At 47.1% G+C, this 22653-nt stretch overlaps 2 protein-coding genes across 2 annotated transcripts in view; one reads left to right on the top strand and one right to left on the bottom strand.

Annotated features, from left to right (window-relative positions):
• Nucleotides 1-6070, top strand: part of DOC2B (double C2 domain beta) — a gene marked incomplete at both ends in the record, with an annotated part of 141985 nt that extends 135915 nt beyond the window's left edge. The window contains one exon of the mRNA XM_083379832.1: nt 5934-6070. Coding sequence (XP_083235958.1) covers nt 5934-6070 — 137 coding nt within the window. The remainder of the gene's footprint in view (nt 1-5933) is intronic.
• Nucleotides 6071-21800: 15730 nt separating this feature from the next.
• TEX14 (testis expressed 14, intercellular bridge forming factor) overlaps nt 21801-22653 on the bottom strand; it is a gene marked incomplete at its 5' end in the record, with an annotated part of 93311 nt that continues 92458 nt past the window's right edge. The window contains one exon of the mRNA XM_083379664.1: nt 21801-22106. Within this exon, the coding sequence (XP_083235790.1) occupies nt 21998-22106 (109 nt within the window). The 3' untranslated portion in view covers nt 21801-21997. The remainder of the gene's footprint in view (nt 22107-22653) is intronic.

The following is a 22653-nucleotide window of genomic DNA, read 5'->3' as shown; positions in this document are numbered from 1 at the left end:
GTGGATGGGAACTTGGGGCGCCCCACAATGCTGTTTTCTGGTGGAGCACATCAATTCTCATTGCCTCTGATTCTATTGCAATCACACACTCCAAGCCTTCTTAAGTCCACCCAACACCATTTATGCTCCAATTAGGTCAGGACTTCTTACACTTGGCAACTTTAAGACACATGGACTTCCACTCCCAGAATCCTCTAGCCAGCCTGCTTTAAGATGGGTGGACTTCCACTCCCAGAATTCCCCAGCCAGCCTGCTTTAAGAGGGGTGGACTTCCACTCCCAGAATCCTCTAGCCAGCCTGCTTTAAGATGGGTGGGTTTCCACTCCCAGAATTCCCCAGCCAGCCTGCTTTAAGATGGGTGGGCATCCACTCCCAGAATCCTCTAGCCAGCATGCTTTAAGATGGGTTGATTTCCACTCTCAGAATTCCCAAGCCAGCCTGCTTTAAGGTGGGTGGACTTCCACTCCCAGAATTCCCCAGCCAGCCTGCTTTAAGAGGGGTGGACTTCCGCTCCCAGAATTCCCCAGCCAGCATGCTTTAAGATGGGTAGACTTCCACTCCCAGAATTCCCCAGCTAGCGTGCTTTAAGATGGGTGGACTTCCACTCCCAGAATCCTCCAGCCAGCCTGCTTTAAGAGGGGTGGACTTCCACTCCCAGAATTCCCCAGCCATTCAGGTTTCAAGATGGGTGGACTTCAATTCCTAGAATTCCCCAGCCAGCCTGCTTTAAGATGGGTGGACTTCCACTCCCAGAATCCTCTAGCCAGCTTGCTTGAAGATGGGTGGACTTCCACTCCCAGAATCCCCCAGCCAGCCTGCTTTAAGATGGGTGGACTTCCACTCCCAGAATCCTCCAGCCAGTCTGCTTTAAGATGGCTGGACTTCCACTCCCAGAATCCTCTAGCCAGCCTGCTTTAAGATGTCTGGACTTCCACTCCCAGAATCCCCCAGCCAGCCTGCTTTAAGATGGGTGGACTTCCACTCCCAGAATCCTCTAGCCAGCCTGCTTTAAGATGGCTGGACTTCCACTCCCAGAATCCTCTAGCCCAGCGTTTTCCAACCTTAGGAACTTGAAGATGCGTGGACTTCAACTCCCAGAATTCCCCAGCCAGCTGGCTGGGGAATTCTGGGAGTTGAAGTCCACACATCTTCAAGTTCCTAAGGTTGGGAAACGCTGCTCTAGCCAGCCTGCTTTAAAATGGGTGGGTTTCCACACCCAGAATTCCCCAGCCAGCCTGCTTTAAGATGGCTGGACTTCCACTCCCAGAATTCCCCAGCCAGCCTGCTTGAAGATCGGTGGACTTCCACTCCCAGAATCCCCCAGCCAGCCTGCTTTAAGGTGGGTGGACTTCCACTCCCAGTATTCCCCAGCCAGCCTGCTTTAAGAGGGGTGGACTTCCACTCCCAGAATCCCCCAGCCAGCATACTTTAAGGTGGATGGAGTTCCACTCCCAGAATTCCCCAGCCAGCATGCTTGAAGATGGGTGGACTTCCACTCCCAGAATCCCCCAGCCAGCCTGCTTTAAGAGGGGTGGACTTCCACTCCCAGAATTCCCCAGCCAGCCTGCTTTAAGAGGGGTGGACTTCCACTCCCAGAATCCCCCAGCCAGCATACTTTAAGGTGGATGGACTTCCACTCCCAGAATTCCCCAGCCAGCATGCTTTAAGATGGGTGGACTTCCACTCCCAGAATTCCCCAGCCAGCCTGCTTGAAGATGGGTGGACTTCCACTCCCAGAATCCCCCAGCCAGCCTGCTTTAAGGTGGGTGGACTTCCACTCCCAGAATTCCCCAGCCAGCATGCTTTAAGATGGGTCGATTTCCACTCCCAGAATTCCCCAGCCAGCATGCTTTAAGATGGGTGGACGTCCGCTCCCAGAATTCCCCAGCCAGCCTGCTTTAAGAGGGGTGAACTTCCGCTCCCAGAATTCCCCAGCCAGCCTGCTTTAAGATGGGTGGACTTCAATTCCCAGAATTCCCCAGCCAGCCTGTGTCATGTCGCTGTCAGAGCCTGAATATGCAGAGGAAGATGAACCGGAACTGGAGCCAACAGGGGAGGCTTCATTGACTTGGCTTCGCAGGAATAGGGGGAGGAGCAGGCCGAGGCAGGCCAGGACCTTTCAGGATTGGGACGGTTTGTAGCAGGGAGGAACGGGCAGGGTGACCAAGAGGGGCTAAGCAGTGAACATGAGCGACAGCTCAGACGATGAGCAAGGAACCCCCCTACCCCACCCACCAACCACACACACACACACACACACACACACACACACACACACTGCCCCTCTCCACAAGGCACACCTGAGGACTGAGACTTAAGGAAATGCTGTGGGGAACAAACGCTGAATCCGTGGAGGGTTGTGTGCTGCTGCCCACGGACGTTTCCTGGACTTCTAGCTTTCTCGTTTGCTTCTTGGATTAATTGCCTTGTTCCTTTGCTTCCTGGACTCATTGCTTTAGGCCCTTGCCCTGCTGGAGTTTGAGATTTGGCAGCCATTGCGCTCGCAGCTCGTGGTGCGCTACTTGCAGCCAGAGGCTGCTGAAGGGGTGTGTGTTTGTGTTTGTGTCGCTGCTTTGCTCTGGGACTTGCCAGAGACGTAGGAGCGTTTGGGGAACAGTTGGAGCAATCAAGGAGCAGTTTGAACTGTCAGCTGACGGTGTTGCCTCTGTGCCGTGCCCCAGCTCATCACATTTTGTTCCCGTACCACGTTGGGGGACCATGGATCAGCTCCGTGCGGAGAACGATCAGTTAGCCCAGCAGGTGGCCCTCCTGACTGCGCAGGTTGCGCAGTTGCAAGCAACCCGGCCACGCCGCAAATGCCCGGTAGCAGTGCCGGATAAATTTGATGGCTCGCAGGCCCAATTTCCAGCCTTTTTTGGGCAGTGCCAGCTTTACATGAGCCTTCGGCCTGAGGACTTCCCCACTGACCGGGATAAGGTGGGGTTTCTGTACAGCCTGCTGTCGGGGTTAGCGGCGCGTTGGGTGACACCCCTGCTGACCCAACCCAGCCCGCTGCTGGACAATTATGCCGAGTTTTGCCGTGAGCTAAGGGCCATGTTTGAAGACCCTGTTAGGGCCCAGGTGGCAAACCGGCGGCTGAGAGAGCAGCGACGGGTGCGATGGACAGAGGCCTCACCCGCACCAATCAAGACGGTGTCGCCATTGGTACCGCCTCCAGACAAGCCGATACAGTTGGGGGCTGCACGGCCTCACCTGAGCCGGGCCGAAAAGGATCGCCGCCGGCGTGAAGGCCTTTGCATGTATTGCGGTGGTCAAGGCCATATGGTGGCCAGGTGTCCTGCTAAGGTACCCAAAGCAGCGGCGGGAAACGGGCATGGCCCGGCCTAGAGGGCTCCATAGGTCGGGCTCACTTGGCAACAGGCCAGCCGCCACCACTACTGCCGACTCTTGTGAAGCACTTTGTGCTAGCAGCGTGTTCATGCCTGGTCAGATAGCGGTGGAGATCCAGGCCCTGGTGGACTCGGGGGTCACGGCCAATTTCATGGACTCGGCCGTTGCCGTGCACTGGTCCATCCCCCAGCAGCAGGTGTCACCGCCAGTCTTGGTAGAGACGATTGACGGGCAGCCCCTTCGTTTGGGCCCTGCCGTTGCCACCACCACACCCCTTCACATATGCATTGGGCCGCATTTGGAAGAAGCCCTGTTTTATGTTGCCGCAGTGACCCGCTTCCCGGTGGTGCTGGGGCTGGAGTGGTTATGGGCTGATGATCTGCAGATCACCTGGTTTTCCGGGGAAGTGTGGTTTCCCTGGCGAGAAGTGGGCCACCCATTACCTGCACGCCTGCGCATGGGGTGTGGCTACACATGTGGATCTGGGCCTACTTGCAGAGTTGGTGGACTATGCCGTGTTCGGTGAAAAGGAGGCGGATCGGTTGGCCCCGCATCAGTCTTATGACTGCCCGCTTGATTTGGTGCCCGATGCCAAATTGCCAGTGGGCCAGATTTACCGGAGTTGGCGGTGTTGTGGGACTTTTATCGAGAAGAATCTTCGGAACTTCAGAAAGGGTTTAAATATGGTCCCTTCATGACTTCTGGACTTCAACTCCCAGAATTCCTGAGCCAGCATGGGGGAACTATGGTCCCTTCATGACTTGTGGATTTCAACTCCCAGAATTCCTCAGCCAGCATGGGAGAACTTTGGCCCCTTCATGACTTGCGGACTTCAAATCCCAGAATTCCTCAGCAAACATGGGGGAAATTATGGCCCTTTTATGACTTGGGGACTTCAATTCCCAGAATCCCTGAGCCAGCATGGGGGAACTATGGCCCCTTCATGACTTGTGGACTTCAACTCCCAGAATTCCTGAGCCAGCATGGCTCTGCTTGGAAACCTCTCCATTTCTCCTCAGCATGGCTGGCTGAGGAATTCTGGGAGTTGAAGACCACAAGTCATAAAAGAGCCGAGGTTGCCTACCCCTGGATATGGGAGAAAGACATTTAAAAGGAAATGCATATGAAATGATTAGATAAGAGGCTGCAAAGTCCTCAGTTGTATAACAGGCCAGAGAAAGAACCTCAGAGAGGGATCCTCCATAACTACTCAGAATGTAAAATAAGACTGGGTGATTTTTTATTTTTGGACTTGCAAGATTCTGTGATTGCAGCCTTACAATAAAATAAAGTGAACTCACCTGGTACGTTTCCTGTCTGGTCTGCCTTATGTAGAAGGCTACATAAATGTTGTAAGTGAGTAAGTAAATATTAAAATAAAATAAGATTAAAATAAAAAAGAGGCGAGGCTTTGACTGGCTGGCAGAGATGATCAGAAGGAGGGCAGCTGTATAAATGTCTTAAAAATCCAGCCAGAACTGGACTAATTGATTTTTAGGCCCTTATTCTGCTGCATTTCTTGTTTTGGCAGCCGTTGTGCTCACAGCCTTGTGGTGCACTGCTTGCAGCCAGAGTCTGCTGAAGGTGTGTGTGTGTTTGTGTGGGTGTGGGTGTGGCCACTTTGCTCTGGGACTTGCCAGAGACGTAGGAATATTTGGGGAAAAGTCAGAGAAATAAAGGAGCAGTTTGAACCGTCAGCTGACTGTGTTGCCTCTGTGCCGTGCCTCGGGTCAACACAGCCTGCTTTAAGATGGGTGGGCTTCAAGTCCCAGGATTCCCCAGCCGATATGCTTTAAGATCTATGTGATCCTATGAGATTGTGGAGCTCTTGTTTTATTTTATTTTACTTGTTTGTTTATATCCTACCTTTATTATCTTTACAAATAACTCAAGACAGCAAAAATATCCAAGGCACCTTCCTTCTATTTTCCCACAACAAGCTAGTGAGGTGGTTTGTGCTGAGGAGAGAGTGACTGACCCACAGTCCCTCAGCTGGCTTTCATGCCTAAGGCAGGACTAGAACTCACCGTCTCCTGGTGATTGGCCCAACGTCACTGGGCCGACTTTCATGCCTAAGGCGGGACTAGAACTCACTGTCTCCTGGTGATTGGCCCAACGTCACTGGGCCGACTTTCATGCCTAAGGCGGGACTAGAACTCACTGTCTTCTGGTCATTGGCCCAACGTCACCCGGCCAGCTTTCATACCTAAGGCGGGACTAGAACTCACCGTCTCCTGGTGATTGGCCCAACGTCACCCGGCCGACTTTCATGCCTAAGGCGGGACTAGAACTCACCGTCTCCTGGTGATTGGCCCAAGGTCATCCAGCCAGCTTTCATGCCTAAGGCGGGACTAGAACTCACCATCTCCTGGTGATTGGCCCAAAGTCACCCGTCCGGCTTTCATGCCTAAGGCAGAACTAGAATTCACCGTCTCCTGGTGATTGGCCCAAAGTCTCCCAGATGGCTTTTGTGCCTAAGATGGGACTAGAACTCAGGGTCTCCTTAACCACTGGACTAAACTGGCTGTCATCGATCATCCTAGTTACTTATCTCCATTTCTTCCTGCCATTTGTGCCTCCAGGTGGTGTGGTTCTGGGCATCAACGCCAAAGGGGAACGCCTGAAGCACTGGTTCGACTGCTTAAAAAACAAGGATAAGAAAATCGAACGATGGCACACGCTTACCAACGAACTCCCGGGAGCTCTCCTTAGTGACTGACTGCTGGAACCTTGAACCCGGGACCTCACCCGCCAACCGTCGAAGAGACAGAGGGATTATGGGATCATGGGTGCCTTGACTGGACGCGATTCATTCAGGGCCTCCCGGGGCAGAGGGAAAAAATGGGCCGGGCTGGGTAGAGGGGGTATGGTTCATTTCCCGGAGACTCCAATCCGAAGGGGTTTCGGGGTTTTTTTTGTGTGTGTGTGTGGTTTGGCAAACCCATGCTAGAGATTTTTTTTCTGGGATGCCTTGAACCCCGTGTGTGTTTGTGGGTATGTCTGTGAGAGAGTGTGTGGGTTTGGGGGGAAAAAGTAACCCTGCATGCATTACAGTTGTGATTTATATGCATATTCTGAATTCGAGGTTTGAAAAATTAGCCTCTAAATACGTTTTATCAGGTTTACTAACTATCTAAAACAGGGACGTCCAATCTGGGCAGCTTTAAGACCTGTGGACGTCAACTCCCAGAATTCCCCAGCCAGTCTTAAAGCTGCCAAGATTGAATAGCCCTGCTCTTATAGGAGACACATTGGATTCCATTTTGGATGGTTGGATGATTTGGGGCAGGGATTTTTCCTGCCTTTAATGTTTCCGGTGATTTTAGTTCTTGGTTTGTGTGCCTGCGTGTATGTGTGTATGTACATACACACGTGTGTATGGTTGTGTAAGGGATGCGGTGTCTCAGTGGGTTAGGACGCTGAGCTTGTCGATCAGAAGGTCGGCAGTTTGGCGGGTCGAATCCCGAGTGCCGCGTAACAGAGTGAGCGCCTGTTACTCGTCCCAGCTTCTGCCAACCTAGCAGTTCGAAAGCATGTAAAAATGCAAGTAGAAAAATAGGGACCACTACGGTGGGAAGGTAACAGCGCTCCGTGCGCCTTTGGCATCTAGTCATGCTGGCCACATGACCACGGAGACGTCCTCGGACAAGCGCTGGCTCTTCGGCTTTGAAACGGAGATGAGCACCGGCCCCTAGAGTTGGAAACGACTAGCACGCATGTGCAGAGGAGCCTTTACCTTTACCTTATGGTTGTGTAACGAGAGTTTGCTATACTTTTGGCGTCCCTAGTGTTTTAGCTGCCCTTCCTGACAATCTGTACAACACCACAAAGGGCTGTGTAACTAATTACTAATTATACCCTCCCCTGCCCCAAATGACGTTTCTGTTTCTTCGGCCTTTGCTCTAATTATTATTATTTTTTTTTTAAAAAAAAATGCAAGACTCTCAAAAAAGAACTGCTCAAAATTCCCCATTTGTGGTCCTCGACTTACAATGACCTCTTGAGAGTAAATTTCTGTTGCTAGGTGAGGCAGTGTTGAGATTTGCCCCAGTTTACGACCTTCCTCAGCAGGGGTGAAGTGAATCGCTGCCGTTGTTAAGTGAGTCACACGGTTGTTAAGCGAATCGGGCTTCCCCGCTGACTTTGTCGGTCAGAAGGTCGCAAAAGGGGGTCACGTGACAAGCATCGGACTTTTGATCACTTGACCACGGGGAGGCTGCAACACAAGTCACTTTTTCAGTGCTGTTGTAACTTTGAATGGTGACTAAACAAATGGTTGTAATAATAATAATAATAATAATAATAATAATAATAATAATAATAATAATAATAATAGTAATCATAATAATAAAAAGTTGGAAGGGACCTTGGAGGTCATCTAGTCCAACCCCCTGCTCAGGCAGGAAACCCTATACCATTTCAGACAAATGGCCGGCCAGTCTCTTCTTAAAAACTTCCAGTGTTGGAGCATTCAAAGCTTCTGGAGGCAGGTGGTTCCACTGGTTAATTGTTCTCCCTGTCAGGAAATTTCTCCTTAGTTCCAGGTTGCTTCTCTCCTTGATGAGTTTCCATCCGTTTGCTTCTTGTCCTGCCTTCGGGTGCTTTGGAGAATAGCTTGACTCCCTCTTCTTTGGGGCAGCCCCTGAGATCCTGGAATACTGCTATTATGTCACTCCTGATCCTTCACTTCCAATTCCAGCAGCCGTTCCTTATATGTTTTAGGCTCCAGTCCCCTGATCATCTTTGTTGCTCTTCTCTGCCCTCTTTCTAGAGTCTCAACATCTTTTTTACATCGTGGTGACCAAAACTGGATGCAACATTCCAAGTGTGGCCTTACCAAGGCATTATTAAAGTGGTATTAATACTTCACATGTAAGTCAAGGATTACCTGTAAACAAGCTCTGATTTACATAAAAATTCGAATTAAAGGCAGAGTTGGGTACAGAACTTGTTCTTAACCCAGGGACTGCTTGCATTTTTATGTCACACAGCTGAACCCCTTCACACGTATTCTTCATACATTAATACAGGTAGTCCTTGGCTCACGACCACAGTTAAGCCCAACATTTCTGTTGCCAAGGGAAACTTTTGTAAAGCGAGTTTTGTCCTATTCTACAACCTTTCTTTCTTTCCTGAGCTCCAAGATCACTGCAGATGGGGACTGTAGCCAAGAAATTAAGAGACGCTTGCTCCTCGGGAGGAAAGCCATGTCAAATCTAGACAGCACACTAAAAAGCAGAGACATCACCCTGTCAACAAACGTGCGTATAGTCAAGGCTATGGTCTTTCCAGTTGCAATGTATGGCAGTGAAAGTTGGACCATAAGGCTGAGCGCCAAAGAATTGAAGCCTTTGAACTCTGGTGCTGGAGAAGACTCCTGCGAGTCCCTTGGACTGCAAGGCGATCAAACCGGTCAGTCCTAGAGGAGATCCACCCTGACTGCTCCTTAGAAGGCCAGATCCGGAAGCTAAAACTCAAATCCTTTGGCCACCTAAGGAGAAGGAAGGACTCACTGGAGAAGAGCCTAATGCTGGGAAAGGTTGAGGGCAAGAGAAGAAGGGGACGACAGAGAAGGAGGTGGCTGGATGGAGTCACTGAAGCAGGAGGCGTGAGCTTAAATGGACTCCAGAAGATGGTAGAGGACAGGAAGGCCTGGAGGAACATTGTCCATAGGGTCGCGATGGGTCGGACACGACTTCGCAACTAACAACAACAACAACAACCTTTCTTGCCACGGTTGTTGAGTGATTTGCTGCAAGTTGTTAAGTTAGCAATACAGTTGTTAAGCGGTTCTGTCTTGCCCATCGACTTTGCATGTTATGAGTTCATAAAAGGGGGATTACATTTATTTATTTATTTATTTATTTATTTAATTTATATACCGCCCTTCTCTCAAGAGACTCAGGGCGGTTAACAGGGCAATACATAAAAATCAGATACAAAAATTAAAATTATTAAAACATAATTAAACAATGCCCATAATATACAAATTTAAAATTGAAGTCATAAAAATCCCACCCCATCCCATCAGGCCAGGCCTGCTTCTTTAAAAAGATGGGTTTTAAGGTCGCGCCGGAAGGAGCGGAGATCGGGCGCCATCCGGAGCTCTACCGGAAGATGGTTCCATAAACCCTGGACACGGCGACCGTCATGAATATGAGTCAGTTGCCAAACATCTGAATTTTGGTCATGTGGCCGAGGGGATGTTGCAATGGCCGTCAGTGTGAAAAAGGGCCATAAGTTACTTTTTTCAGTATTGTTATAACTTTGAACAATCATTAAACGAACTTGTTAAGTGAGGATTATAGCTATATTGTACCCAGTTAGGAGCATCTACTCATGGGTCAAAGAAGGCAAGATGGCAACTCCAACAGCATAAAGCCCATCTTTTGAAGAACCATCGTCTTCATTTGGTTGACCCACTCCAAAGGACCAGAGGGAAGGATGAGAAACATTGGTTGGAAACTGACCAAAGAGAAAAGCAAGCTCAAACTAAGGAGAAACTTCTTAACAGTGAGGATAATTAACCAGTGGAACAGCTTGCCACCAGAAATCATGGGCGCTCCATCACTGGAGGTTTTCAAGAAGAGACTGGACAGTCACTTGTCTGAGATGGTATGGGTTCTCCTGCTTGAGCAGAGGGCTGGACTAGAAGACCTCCCAGGTCCCTTCCGGCTCTATTCTATTCGATGTTGCAGGAGCCACTTCTATTTGGAGCAATGGTTTCCACCTTAACAACTTTTAGATGGATGGACTTCAATTCCCAGAATTCCCAAGCTAGCATGGCTGGTTAGGGAACTCTGGGAGTTGAAGTCCATGCATTTAAAGTACGCTGCCTAGAGAACTTTGGGAGTTGGTCCACCATTTTAAAGCCAGCTGGCTGGGGAATTCTGGGAGTCTAAGTCCACCCATCTGAAATCTGACAAGGTTGAGAAACGCTAGTTTATAGAAACACAATCTCTGAATCCTATTTCAATGGTGAGAGCAAAAGGCATATTCCATTTCCCATTCTATATTTTCACTTAAGTAGAATCAATGTTTTAACACTTTGCACCGGAACAAGGAATGGCAGTTTTTTTTTGGCTTGGAAGTGGGAACAGGCGGGCCCGATCCGTTTCGATCCGGCAGGCATCCGATGCCTTTTTCTTTACGATCCTTCGTTTGCACGTTTGTGTAAAACCAGCTGGTTTCCACTCCCCCGTGATCTGTTGTTGATGCTTTTATTTTGCATAAGAAAAAAACTTTTATTTTTTCCTCATCCGAAACTCTGTACAAACTGACCTATGCATAGATATATCATTATACAGCATATAAATATATAAATACAGGCCTATTTAAACGAACTACGTTATTATTGCATGTCGGTGGGTGATTGTCATGCAAAAGACTTGTTAAATGTTTGATACCAAATGTTTTGCTACAATGTGGTCACTGGGGAAGACAAGTCCTGACTACAACTTCAGACATAAAATTTTGTATTCCAGTATCTTTACGTGTATCTATTTATTGTTTGTCAGATTGGTTTAATCTTTTGGACCTGAAATATCATCTTTTTTTTTAATGTTTTGCAGATTGCTGGTTTGCCACCCAGATCCCCAATGTGGCATTCACTGTTGCAACCGTTTCCCCGAAAATAAGACCTACTCTGATTTTGGGGGGGTGGCCCTAATATAAGCCCAACCCCCAAAATAAGCCCTCATTAGGACCCCACCCACTCCTGCCCACCCCACTGCCACAAATGGGGCAGGAGAGCGCATGTCACGCCGTTGCTGCCACAACGAGGTGAGGCAGGTGGGGGAGGGGGTGGAGCTCAACTTACACCCACAATTTCAGTTTCTAAGTAAGGCAGTCGTTAAGCGAGTCATACTTGAACTTTGCAACCATTTTTGCCACAATTGTTAGTGTGTAATAGTTAAGTAAATAATTTAAATTACCCCTTCTTTGAAGTTGGTCGTAAGTCAAGGACTACTTTGCAATTGGTAGTAAGTTGAGGACTGAGCCTACAATTTGTGCTTAAGTAATCCACAGTATTTCAATCACCCTGAAGTTGGTCGTTGAGGACTACTTTGAAATTGGTCGTAAGTCGACTAAGCCTACAACTTGTGCTTAAAGTAATCTACAATATTTCAATCACCCTGTCTTTGAAATTGGTCCTAAGTTGAGGACTACATTGAAATTGGTCATAAGTCGAGGACTAAGTCTACAGTTTGTGCTGAAAGTAATCTACAGTATTTGACTCACCCTGTGTGATTTATACAGGTAGTCCTTGACTTATAAAATTTCTCTTGCAAAGCGAGACAGTTAAGTTTTACCCCATTTTTTTTTAACGATTGTAAAGTGAATCACTGCAATTGTAACATGACTCATACAGTCGTTAAGTGAATCGGGTGTTCCTCCTTGGAAACCCTTTGGGGAAGTTTGCAAAGGATGATCTCATGACCCTGGGACAGTGCAGCCTTCATAAATACATGCCAGCTGCCAATCGTCCAAAATTTGATCACATGACCATGCCGATGCTGCAACGGTCATAAGTGTGAGGACCAGTCCTAAATCACTTTTTTTTAGGGCTGTTATAACTTCAAACGGTTGTTAAATGAATGGCTGTCTGTCAAAGACTAATATACGGTACATAGAAATCAAATCTGGTCCCCAGCCTTGAATCCTGGGGGGAGGGGCATGAAGAAGATATATTTATAATATAATTCAATATAATTCGTGGCTCCCCAAAGGTTCAAGGCTGTGAACCCGATTGGATTTCTGAGTTTCAGTTTTAGAAATATTTAGAAGCACGAGAAGTCACGGACCAAAGTGTGGAAGTTTTGATCCCACCCTCTTGCAGAGTTTGGCACACAACGGCACAGATTCAGTTTAATCTCCTTTGTATTTCATGAGTAACTCTTGGGAGACGGAACTGAAGATATTATAAACAGCTAATTTGGAACACTGGAAACGCAACTTTTGACTCACAACCACAGATCGGTGGAACAAAAAGCCTTCAGCACTTTTCCCAGATTTGCTGTACCCTGTTTTTCCACTAAAGATGTTTATGAGGTCCTTGGTGCCTTCGGAGGTTGGCATTTCATGGCGTCTAAGCAAGTTTTGCTCCGTTTTACGACCGTTTCTTGCCACCGACGTTAAGTGAATTGCTGCACTCGTTAAGTTAGTCACAGGGTTGAAGGTGGCAAAAAGGTGATTTACCTGATCCTACGACACGGTGACCATCATAACCGTGAGTCAGTTGCCAAGTGTCTCAATTTTGATCCAGGTGACCATGGGGATGAAAAAAGGGTCATAAGTACACTTTTTCCAGTGATGGCGTAACTTTGAATGGTCACTAAATGAACCGTTGTACGCCGGGGACTACTTGTATTTCCAAGGGTTAGGATAAGAAGTGAGTTGCTGTGTTTTCTGGGCCAAACAGCTGCACAGGGCAATGTGTAATTATTGAGAAGTCTCCATGTCCTCAGACGTTCTGGTTTAAAACCATGGTAAACTCACTGGTCTCTTTTTTCAATGTTTAGAACACCGTCACAGCAGCAAAAGGGTTGGCCAAATGGTGCATTTGAAGGGGAAAAAAGCAACTTGGCTGTAATTGCAGATACACTGGAGAAGAACCATTGATAAATTTGTCCAAAATGGTATGGTCTCTTTGCTTGAGCAGAGGGTTAATAATAGGAATAGGAATAGGAATAGGAATAGAATAGAATATTTATTGAGAATAGAATAGAATATTGAGAATTAGAATAGAATAGAATAAAATAGAATAGAATAAGGAATAGAACAGAATAGAATATTTATTGAGAATAGAATAGAATAGAATAGAATAGATAGAATAGAATCTTTATTGAGAATAGAACAGAATAAGGAATAGAATAGAATAAGGAATGGAATGGAATAGAATAGAATAACCAAGTTGGAAGGGACCTTGGAGGTCATCTAGTCCAACCCCCTGCTCAGGCAGGAAACCCTATACCATTTCAGACAAATGGCTGTCCAGTCTCTTCTTAAAAACTTCCAGTGTTGGACCATTCACCGCTTCTGGAGGCAGGTTGTTCCACTGGTTAATTGTTCTCACTGTCAGGAAGTTTCTCCTTAGTTCCAGGTTGCTTCTCTCCTTGTTTAGTTTCCATCCGTTGCTTCTTGTCCTGCCTTTGGGCACTTTGGAGAATAGCTTGACTCCCTCTTTTTTGGGGCAGCCCCTGAGAGATTGGAAGTCTGCTATCATGTCCCCCCTCATCTTTGCTGCTCTTCTCTGCCCTCTTCCTAACATCTTTTTTACATCGTGGTGACCAAAACCTCCACGGTCCCTTCCAACTCTGTTACGTCTGTGAAATGAGGTGGGATAAAAGTGACCGCTGGCACAAAGGTTTGTGTGTGTCAGAAGTGCCACCATACGTTTGAGCTTCGCATTGGCTAGCTGTCAAGTCTACCATGAGCAATGGGGAAGGGGGGGGGGGAAGGGAGCCAGTCAGGAAGGGGAGTAAGGCTAACTACTCATCGTACCTGCCAGAGACCCCGTCTCAAATTCAAAGCTCTGGGAATGCAACGCCATGGCTCCTCAACCCACCCACCTTTGAAAAGACAGTTTCCAAAACAACTTATTCAAACAGAATTGGACAATAAGGCACCAGCCAGGGGGAGGAACGGGACGAGGAATGTTAACTGGGAAAAATGTGGCACGCGAACTTCAGTTCTGGCTTTGCTATACTATAAACCACTTGACTATTAGTACAGTATACCTTTCACTACAATTTGTGAGTTTTGAGGGGCTTCGTTGCACAAAGGACCAAGTTGGGGCAGGCCTGACAGATCCAATATGTCCACTTTTTGCATCAGGTTCAGGACATGCCTCCATGTCCGTGCCCAAACAAGCATTGGTGGGTGGTTTTTAACAGAGGAGCTTGGGGGGGGAAGGGCACTTTTGATGGTATGGGAGAGGGGTAGGCAACCTTGGCGCTTTTATGCCTCGTGGACTTCAACTCCCAGAATTCCTCAGCCAGCATGGGGGAACTTTGGCCCCTTCATGACTTGTGGACTTCAACTCCCAGAATTTCTCAACCATCATGGGGGAAACTATGCCCACTTCCTGACTTTTGGACTTCAAATCCCAGAATTCCTCAGCCAGCGTGGGGGAAATATGGTCCCTACATGACTTGTGAACTTCAACTCCCAGAATTCCTCAGCCAGCGTGGGGGAACTATGGCCCCTTCATGACTTGTGGACTTCAACTCCCAGAATTCCTCAGCCAGCATGGCTCTGCTTGGAAACCTCTCCATTTCTCCTCAGCTTGGCTGGCCGAGGAATTCTGGGAGTTGAAGTCCACGAGTCATAAAAGAGCCGAGGTTGCCTACCCCTGGATATGGGAGAAAGACATTTAAAAGGAAAAGCATATGAAATGATTAGATAAGAGGCTGCAGAGTCCTCAGTTGTATAACAGGGCAGAGAAAGAACCTCAGAAAGGGATCCTCCGTAACTACTCAGAATGTAAAATAGACGGTGGGTGACTTGTATTTTTGGGCTTGCAAGATTCTGTGAATGCAGCCTTACAATAAAATAAAGTGAACTCACCTGGTACGTTTCCTCTCTGGTCTGCCTCATGTAGAAGGCTACATAAATGTTGTAAGTGAGTAAGTAAATATTAAAATAAAATAAGATTAAAATAAAAAAAGAGGCGAGGCTTTGACTGGCCAACAGAGATGATTAGAAGATGGGCAGCTGTATAAATGTCTTAAAAACGAATAAAAACAGAAATACAACAGAATAAAATAAATGGTGCCTGGGGCTCTCTGACCTTGGCTGCTTTCTTGCACACATTTCGTTACCAAAACTAGGGAGCATCGCCAGGTAACATCATCGGAATAAAATTAAAATAAAATAAATAAAACAAAATAATAAATAAAACAATAAAATAAAGAATAAAATAATAAAATAAAACAAATCAAATCAAAGTGGAGATTTCACTGCTCGGTAGAATTGCTTAGGAGATGGTCAACTATACAAATGTTTTAAACAAATAAAAATAAAATAAGGACGATGAACAACCATGTAAATGTTTTAAACCAAAGAATAAAAACAAAGTACCTAAAATAAAATAAAACAGCAAGCAGGCTTTGACTGCCAGGCTGCGGCGTCTTCACAATTTCATCCCCTCCTGCAGAGGCTCTTAAATCCCAATTTAAATTTCCCCAAAGAAGGGATTCATCCTTGCCTTGCCCGTTAATCCCGCTAGCACTACAGCAGCTTTTAAGCCTGTTAAAAAAGGGATTTCTGAAATAAGAAACATATTTCTCAGCCCCCTTTTTAATTTAACTGCTAGGCCAGCAATCCAATATTCACGGGATTTGCTTGGATTTGGAAGCAGCATCCTGAAGCAGCATCCTCTAATCGTTGTTGGGTTTATTTTATTTTTTAATTTAAATTTTGAGATTTTGCTGATCTCAAGGAAGACCGATCTAAATCTCAAAAGCAGCTTTGCGCAATTCAACTCAGGATGACTTTCCTGAACTCCGGTGTGTGTGTGTGTGTGTGTGTGTGTGTGTGTGTGTGAGAGAGAGAGAGAGAGAGAGAGAGAGAGAGAGAGAGAGAGAGAGAGAGAGAGAGAGAGAGAGAGAGAGAGAGAGAGAGAGAAAGAGGGAGGGAGAAAGAGAGAGAGAGAGAGAGAGAGAGAGAGAGAGAGAATTTGCGAGCTGGTTAAGTTTTCGGGAAGGAGCGCCACTCATCACCCTGGTGTTGAAATAAAGGTCATCCTCGAGTTACAACCCTTCATTTAGCAGCCCGTTCGGTTTACAACCGTGCTGGGGAAAAAATGGTTTATCAGCAGACATCACACAACGGCTAAAACATGCAATTACAGGCAGTTCTCGGCTTACGACGATTCGTTCTGTGACCATTCAAAGTTTCAGTGGCACCGAGAAAAGCGACTTAGGACCATTGTTCACACTTACGGCCGTTGCAGCCTCCCTGTGGTTATGTGATCAAAATTCAGATGCTTGGCGACGGATTCACATTTACGACGATTGCTGTGTCCCAAGGTCACATGATTTCTGGAGGTAAGCTGTTCACCCCTGCTTAGCCCAAAATTGCACAATTTCTAGTGTCATCCTCCCCCCCCCCGAGATCATCTAAAAATAACACACACACACACCCTGCTTGTTTCTTTTAACGCAGGCGGTGTGTGTGTGTGTGTGAATCCAGCATTAACGCCACAAGAGTAATCATATTCCCTGTAATTAGTTCCAATTAATGTCCCTTAAATTTAAAACACTTAATTTACATCTCGGCTCTGGTGAACTCATTTGCTCTGATTAAATCTGCTTTCTGGAGCATGACCGACACACACACACACACACACACACACACAAAGACACACCCCAGACCTAATGCTCAAAAGCTGGGTTTGTTTACTAATAGAAAAAAAAATCCATTTTCCATCCACCTAAAAATAATTACAGGGGCGTCCTCGACTTACGACCTCAATTGAGCACACAATTTCTATGGCTGAGACAACGGTAAAGTGAGTCTTGCCCCATTTTATGACCTTTCGTGCCCCAGTCGTTAAGCGAATCGCTGGACTCATTAAGTTAGTCCCACGTTCGTTAAGTGAATCGGGCTTCCCCTGTTGGCTTTGCTCGTCGGATCGCCAAAGGGGATCACGTGACCTTGGGACACAGCAATCGTCGTAAATGTGAATCAGTCGCCAAGCGTCTAAATTTTGATCACATGACCACATTCTAATTCTAATTTTTCTTTTTAATTCTGTTCCATTCTTCTTCCTATTTCTATTCTATTCTAATTCTCTTCTTATTCTATTCTTCTTCCTAATTCTGTTCTGCTGTTCCGTTCTTCCTGTTTCTATTCTAATTCTATTCTTTTCTATTCTGCATTCTCTTATTCTATTCGTTGATTCTTCTTCTATTCTGTATTCCTATTCTGTATTTCTATTCTATCCTATATTTCGTTTCATTTCATTTCATTTCAATTCTATTCTAGACACAAGGGGAAAGGGGTCTTTAACTTTCTGAGGTCCTGGTGGACAAAAATACAGGGGGTCCTCCACTTACAACCGTAACTGAGTCCAGAATTATAGTTAATCATGCTGGTCATTAAACGTGTCACTATGTGATTGCATGTGATTTTTGAGGACATTTCTTTTCCTGGCGCTTGATAAGCAAACACAGCAATTATTATCGATCCACCGTCATTAAGTGAAAACCACGGTTATTAAGTGACTCCGTTGTCCATGTTTTTTTTATGAAACAGGAAGTAAATCCTGGTTTCAGGCAAAAAAAAAAACCCAGATACAGTTGTAGGTTGTGGTCACCTGAGTAGGGGCTATCGTACAATGGCTGGTCCTCAAGAGCACCGAAATCGCAATCACATGACTGCAAAGAGGAGATGGCCATCTTTCAGGGCTTAGAATCAGGGCCATAGCCCTGGGGAGGTCATTAACATCAAACAGTCTCTAAGAGTCATAAGTCGAGGACTACCTATACAGAGGTTAGTCCTTGGCTTACACCCACAACTGGGCTCAAAATTTCTCTTGCTAAACGAGAAATTTTGTTAAGGGATATCTGCCCCATTTTACGACCTTTCATGGCACAGTTGTTAAACGAATCACTGTGGTTATTGAAGTTAGTAACAAGTTGTTAAGTGAATCCGGCTTCACTGTTGACTTTGCTTGTCAGTAGGTCGCAAAAGGGCATCACACGACCCCGGGACTTATGCAACTGTCGTAAGTACATGCCAGTCGCCAAGCATCCAAATTTTGATCCTGTGACCATGAGGATGCTCCAACGGTTATAAGTGTGAAGAACAGTCGTGACTCCGGGACGCTGCAACTATCATCAATAGGAGCCAGTTGCCACTGTAACTTTGAACGTTCGCTAAACAATTGTTAAGTCGAAGACTATCTGTAGAGCTTTGAACTGAAAGACTGTTAAGAAAGATGATCGGGGTTCCTCTTAACGTGTAAATTCTTGCACAACCCGAATTTCCAAAACTGGGTTTGTCCTCTATCCGACTGAGGGACGACATTCCTCATTTTTTCAATGCACCCGAACTAGAGTGTTAACATCCAGGTCGAGAATCCAAATAAAATGCCATGTTCAATCCGTCTCCGAAAATCTGTATCGAATACACTGCCTGGTAATGTCGAAGCAAAACTTAACTCTGGGGTTCCAACACCAATTCATCAACTTAAAACGATAATTTTCCCAACCTACGTACATCCTTGTTACTTCACAAGGCAACCTCTCTTTTAGCAGTAGACTGGAAAAATAAACCCTTTTTTATTTGTTACAGGCCTTGTCCACAAACAAAAGCCAAAACAGGAAATAACTCACTGGTAACATAAACAGACCATCATCTCTTGACACAGAAGTTCTTTGCAAACAGTTGCCTGCAGCAACCAGCCCTGCCCACACGTTCCCTTTTTTACGCAGCCCCCAAGGCGTGGCTTCTCACTGCTTTCTCCTTCTCCCCTGGAGTTGCCCCATCGCCTCCCTGATTTACTCGTGTGACCTGTCTGTTTCCGAGCGTCTCTGAGGTCTTCCAGCTGTGCTTCCTCCGAGTCTGACTCAGCCTCCCAGCCCAGTTGGCTTTCAGCTTGACCACGAGTGGAGGGGCCAGGTTCTTCCTCACTTTGTAAGTCTGGTAACTCCTCAGAGCCTTCCTCTGACTCTGATGGCTCCCCAGGTCCCTCCTCTGATTCCCCAGACTCAGCTGCCAGGATCACAGGCTGGCACGGAATCACATTACCTGCTCCGCATAAACAAGTTCACTTTGTTCTGGGAACCGTCTGCTTCAAATACGCACCTGTTAGGGTGTCCTTGAAAAGGTTTCAGGCTCTCCTGGTCTTCGCTGGAATCGTAGAAGTTTCGTTTCTCCATCTAACCCACTTGAAAGTAACACCTTCTCTCCCCCCCTTACTCTAAAGCAGGGGTATCAAAACTGGCGGCCTGCAGACCAATGTGTCACACGCAGGCCACACCCACCCTGGCTCCACAAAGGCAAAAAAACCCTGTTGCAATATGTCACATGACACGATCAAGTTTGACACCCATGCTCTAAAAGGCAAGTTGAAACGCAGAGGCACGTAGCTGCCAAAATTTCACCCTTGACATATAGTTCCAGTGCTTGGCGTAAGTCTGAGGAGTGCCCCATTGGCTTGCCCTCCTGAAACATACTGTAGGTTGCTAGAAATCTGCTCAAGCTGGCATCAATATGTCTTTTTCACACATTCCTGGAGAAAACCTAACAGTGTTTCATTCGCTTCTCTTTCTACCATATGGTTTCCATTTAATTTATTTCCCAGAGGGATTTTTTTTAAGGAAATCTTTAGTTTCTTTTTGTTCTGATTTCTGCCTGCAGCACAGGTTGTCCTTGACTTACAACCACTCATTTAGGGACCATTCAGTGAACACGGCGTTGAAAAAGTTACCTATGTCCAGTCCTCACACTTATGACCATCGCGCATAATCCCAAGGGGCATGTAATTGAAATTGGGGCGCTTGGCAACTGCCAGGTATTTATTATGACAGTGGTAGTGTCATGTGATCGCCATCTGCAACTTTCCCAGAGGGCTTCGGACAAGCATGGGGAAAGCTGGATTCGCTTAATAACGGCCTGATTCACTTAACAACCGCAATGAGTAACCGTGACAAAAAAAGGTTGAAAAATTGGATATGTCTCGCGGAACAACTGCCTTGCTTAGCAAAGGAAATTCCGGTTCCAATTGGGTTTGTAAGTTGAGGACTCCCCGTCTTTAAGAGCAAACTAGGGAACAAATTTAATTCCACGGTTAAATCTTCAACTCAGATACAAAATTACAGGAAGTCCTTGACTTATGACTACCATTAGGATTGGAATGTCTGTTTGCTAAACAATGTGGTCATTAAGTGAGTCGCACCCAATTTTGTGATGACTGCCAGAGTTGTTAAATGAGTCACGCAATCATTAAGCAAATCAAATTTGCCCCATTGGTTTTGCTTGGAAGCTGGGAAGATGTTTATGAAGATCACATGACCCAGAAAAGCCCAACTGTCATAAATGTATGTCAAGCACCTATCTTGAAGCTTGCTGGCTGGGGGATTCTGGGAGTTGAAGGCCACCCTTCTTAAAGCATGGCTGGCTGGGGAATTCTGGGAATGGAAGTCCACCCCTCTTAAAGCATGCTGGCTGGGGAATTCTGGGAGTTTAAGTTCACGTATCTTGAAGCTTGCTGGCTGGGGGATTCTGGGAGTGGAAGTCCCCCACGTTAAAATTGCCATGTCTGAAAAACACTGATTTACTGCAAATTCGGCCCTTCTAGACACCTAGTGCCTTTATGATATATCATATTTATATTATATTTATATTTATTAAGCTTATATACCACCCTTCTCCCGTAGGACCCAGGACGGTTCACAAGGCAATTAAAACAACATTACAATACAAAAATAGCAATTAAAATAGATTAAATTTTCCTTAATTAAAATCTAAAACCCCTATAAAGGTAAAGGTAAAGGTTCCCCCGCACATGCGTGCTAGTCGTTTCCGACTCTAGGGGCCGGTGCTCATCTCCGTTTCAAAACCGAAGAGCCAGCGCTTGTCCGAGGACGTCCCCGTGGTCATGTGGCCTGCATGACCAGACGCCAAAGGCGCACGGAACGCTATTACCTTCCCACCGTAGCGGTCCCTATTTTTCTACTTGCATTTTTACGTGCTTTCAAACTGCTAGGTTGGCAGAAGCTGGGACGAGTAACAGGCGCTCACTCTGTTACGCGGCACTCGGGATTCGAACCGCCAAACTGCTGACCTTCTGATCGACAAGCTCAGCATCTTAACCCACTGAGCCACCACATCCCTAAAGCCCCTATAACTCTGATTAAAAACCCAATTACAATAAGTTAAAAAATTAAAAAATCCTCAGTCCTGGCCGGAAAGCTCAAAGAGCCAGGTCTTCAGGTCCCGGCGGAACGAACGAAAATCAGGGGCAGTCCTAAGCTCTACGGGTAACTGGTTCCAGAGGGCAGGCGCGCCCACAGAGAATGCCCTCCTCCTGGGGATCACCCGCCGGCACTCTTTAACCGCCGGCACCCTGAGAAGGCCCTCCCTGTGGGAGCGCACAGGACGATGGGAAGTTGATGCCGGCAGCAGGTGTTCCCTCAGATATCCCGGACCCAAGCCATTTAGGGCTTTATAGGTCATCACCAGCACCTTAAATCTCACCCGGAGGGCAACCGGAAGCCAATGCAGATCGCGGAGTAGAGGTGTTACATGGGAGTATCGGGAAACCCCCATCACAACTTGCGCAGCTGCATTCTTCACCAGTTGAAGCCTCCGAGTGGTCCTCAAGGGCAGCCCCATGTAGAGAGCGTTGCAGTAGTCTAACCGGGAGGTCACGAGCGCATGAGTGACTGTGCGCAAGGCATCTCGGTCCAGATAGGGCCGCAACTGGCGCACCAGGCGAACCTGGGCAAAAGCTGAGCCGCGAATCCAGGAGGACACCCAAGTTGCGAGGACACCCTATCATGCTCCCCCCTCCCCTTTGCCAGTTTCTGATGCCACAGGAGAAAAGAAAAAAAAAGAGATAGAGAAAGAGAAAGAGAAAGAAAAACAGGAGCCAAGCATTTAGCCAGCCGAGTGTCAAAAGTTTATCTTTTGGGTCTCAAGAAAATCCTTCGATGTTTTCAATGGATCCTTCGGATTCGCTGAAACTTTCTTCGGCTCCCCCTTTCATCTCAATGTTCCCGTGATGGGCACAGTTCGGCTCCCCCCTTGAAGGACAGAGAAGTCTGTGTCAATTGCAAAATATCTGACAAGGAGAAGGACGAAGCGAGCCTCCGGCAGGCATGGTATCAACGCTACTAACATCGGATGTTTTTGCTTTGACAACAGATGGAGGTGCAAACAATTTCTCCTTATATTTTACTTTTAGAGTAGATAATGCTGGGGGAAGGAATGTGCATGAGAGTTCAGCTAGACCACAGGTCGGCAACCCGCGGCTCCGGAGCCGCATGCGGCTCTTTGAGCCGTCTCCTGCGGCTCCCAGCCGCCCCGTGCGCGCGCACCTCTCCTAATGGAGAGTGGCACCGCCCGTTTGGAGAGATGCACGCGCACCTCCCCGAATGGGCAGAGGTGTGCGCGCACCTCCCCAAACCTTTGGAGAGGTGCGTGCGTACCTCCGCGTGAAGGGACAGCGGCGCCGCTCTTTGAGGTAGCTGCCGCGGCCCGTCTGCAAAGCTGCCGAAAGCGGCAGCTTTGCAGACGGGCCGCGGCAGCTTTCTCGAAGAGCGGCGCCACTGCCCATTCCGAGAGGTGCGT

The sequence above is a fragment of the Vipera ursinii genome, assembly GCF_947247035.1.
Source record: "Vipera ursinii genome assembly, chromosome: 1".
Lineage (NCBI taxonomy): Eukaryota > Metazoa > Chordata > Lepidosauria > Squamata > Viperidae > Vipera > Vipera ursinii.
The sequence above is the reverse complement of the archived record's forward strand: the minus strand, read 5'-3'. Positions and strand labels throughout refer to the sequence as shown.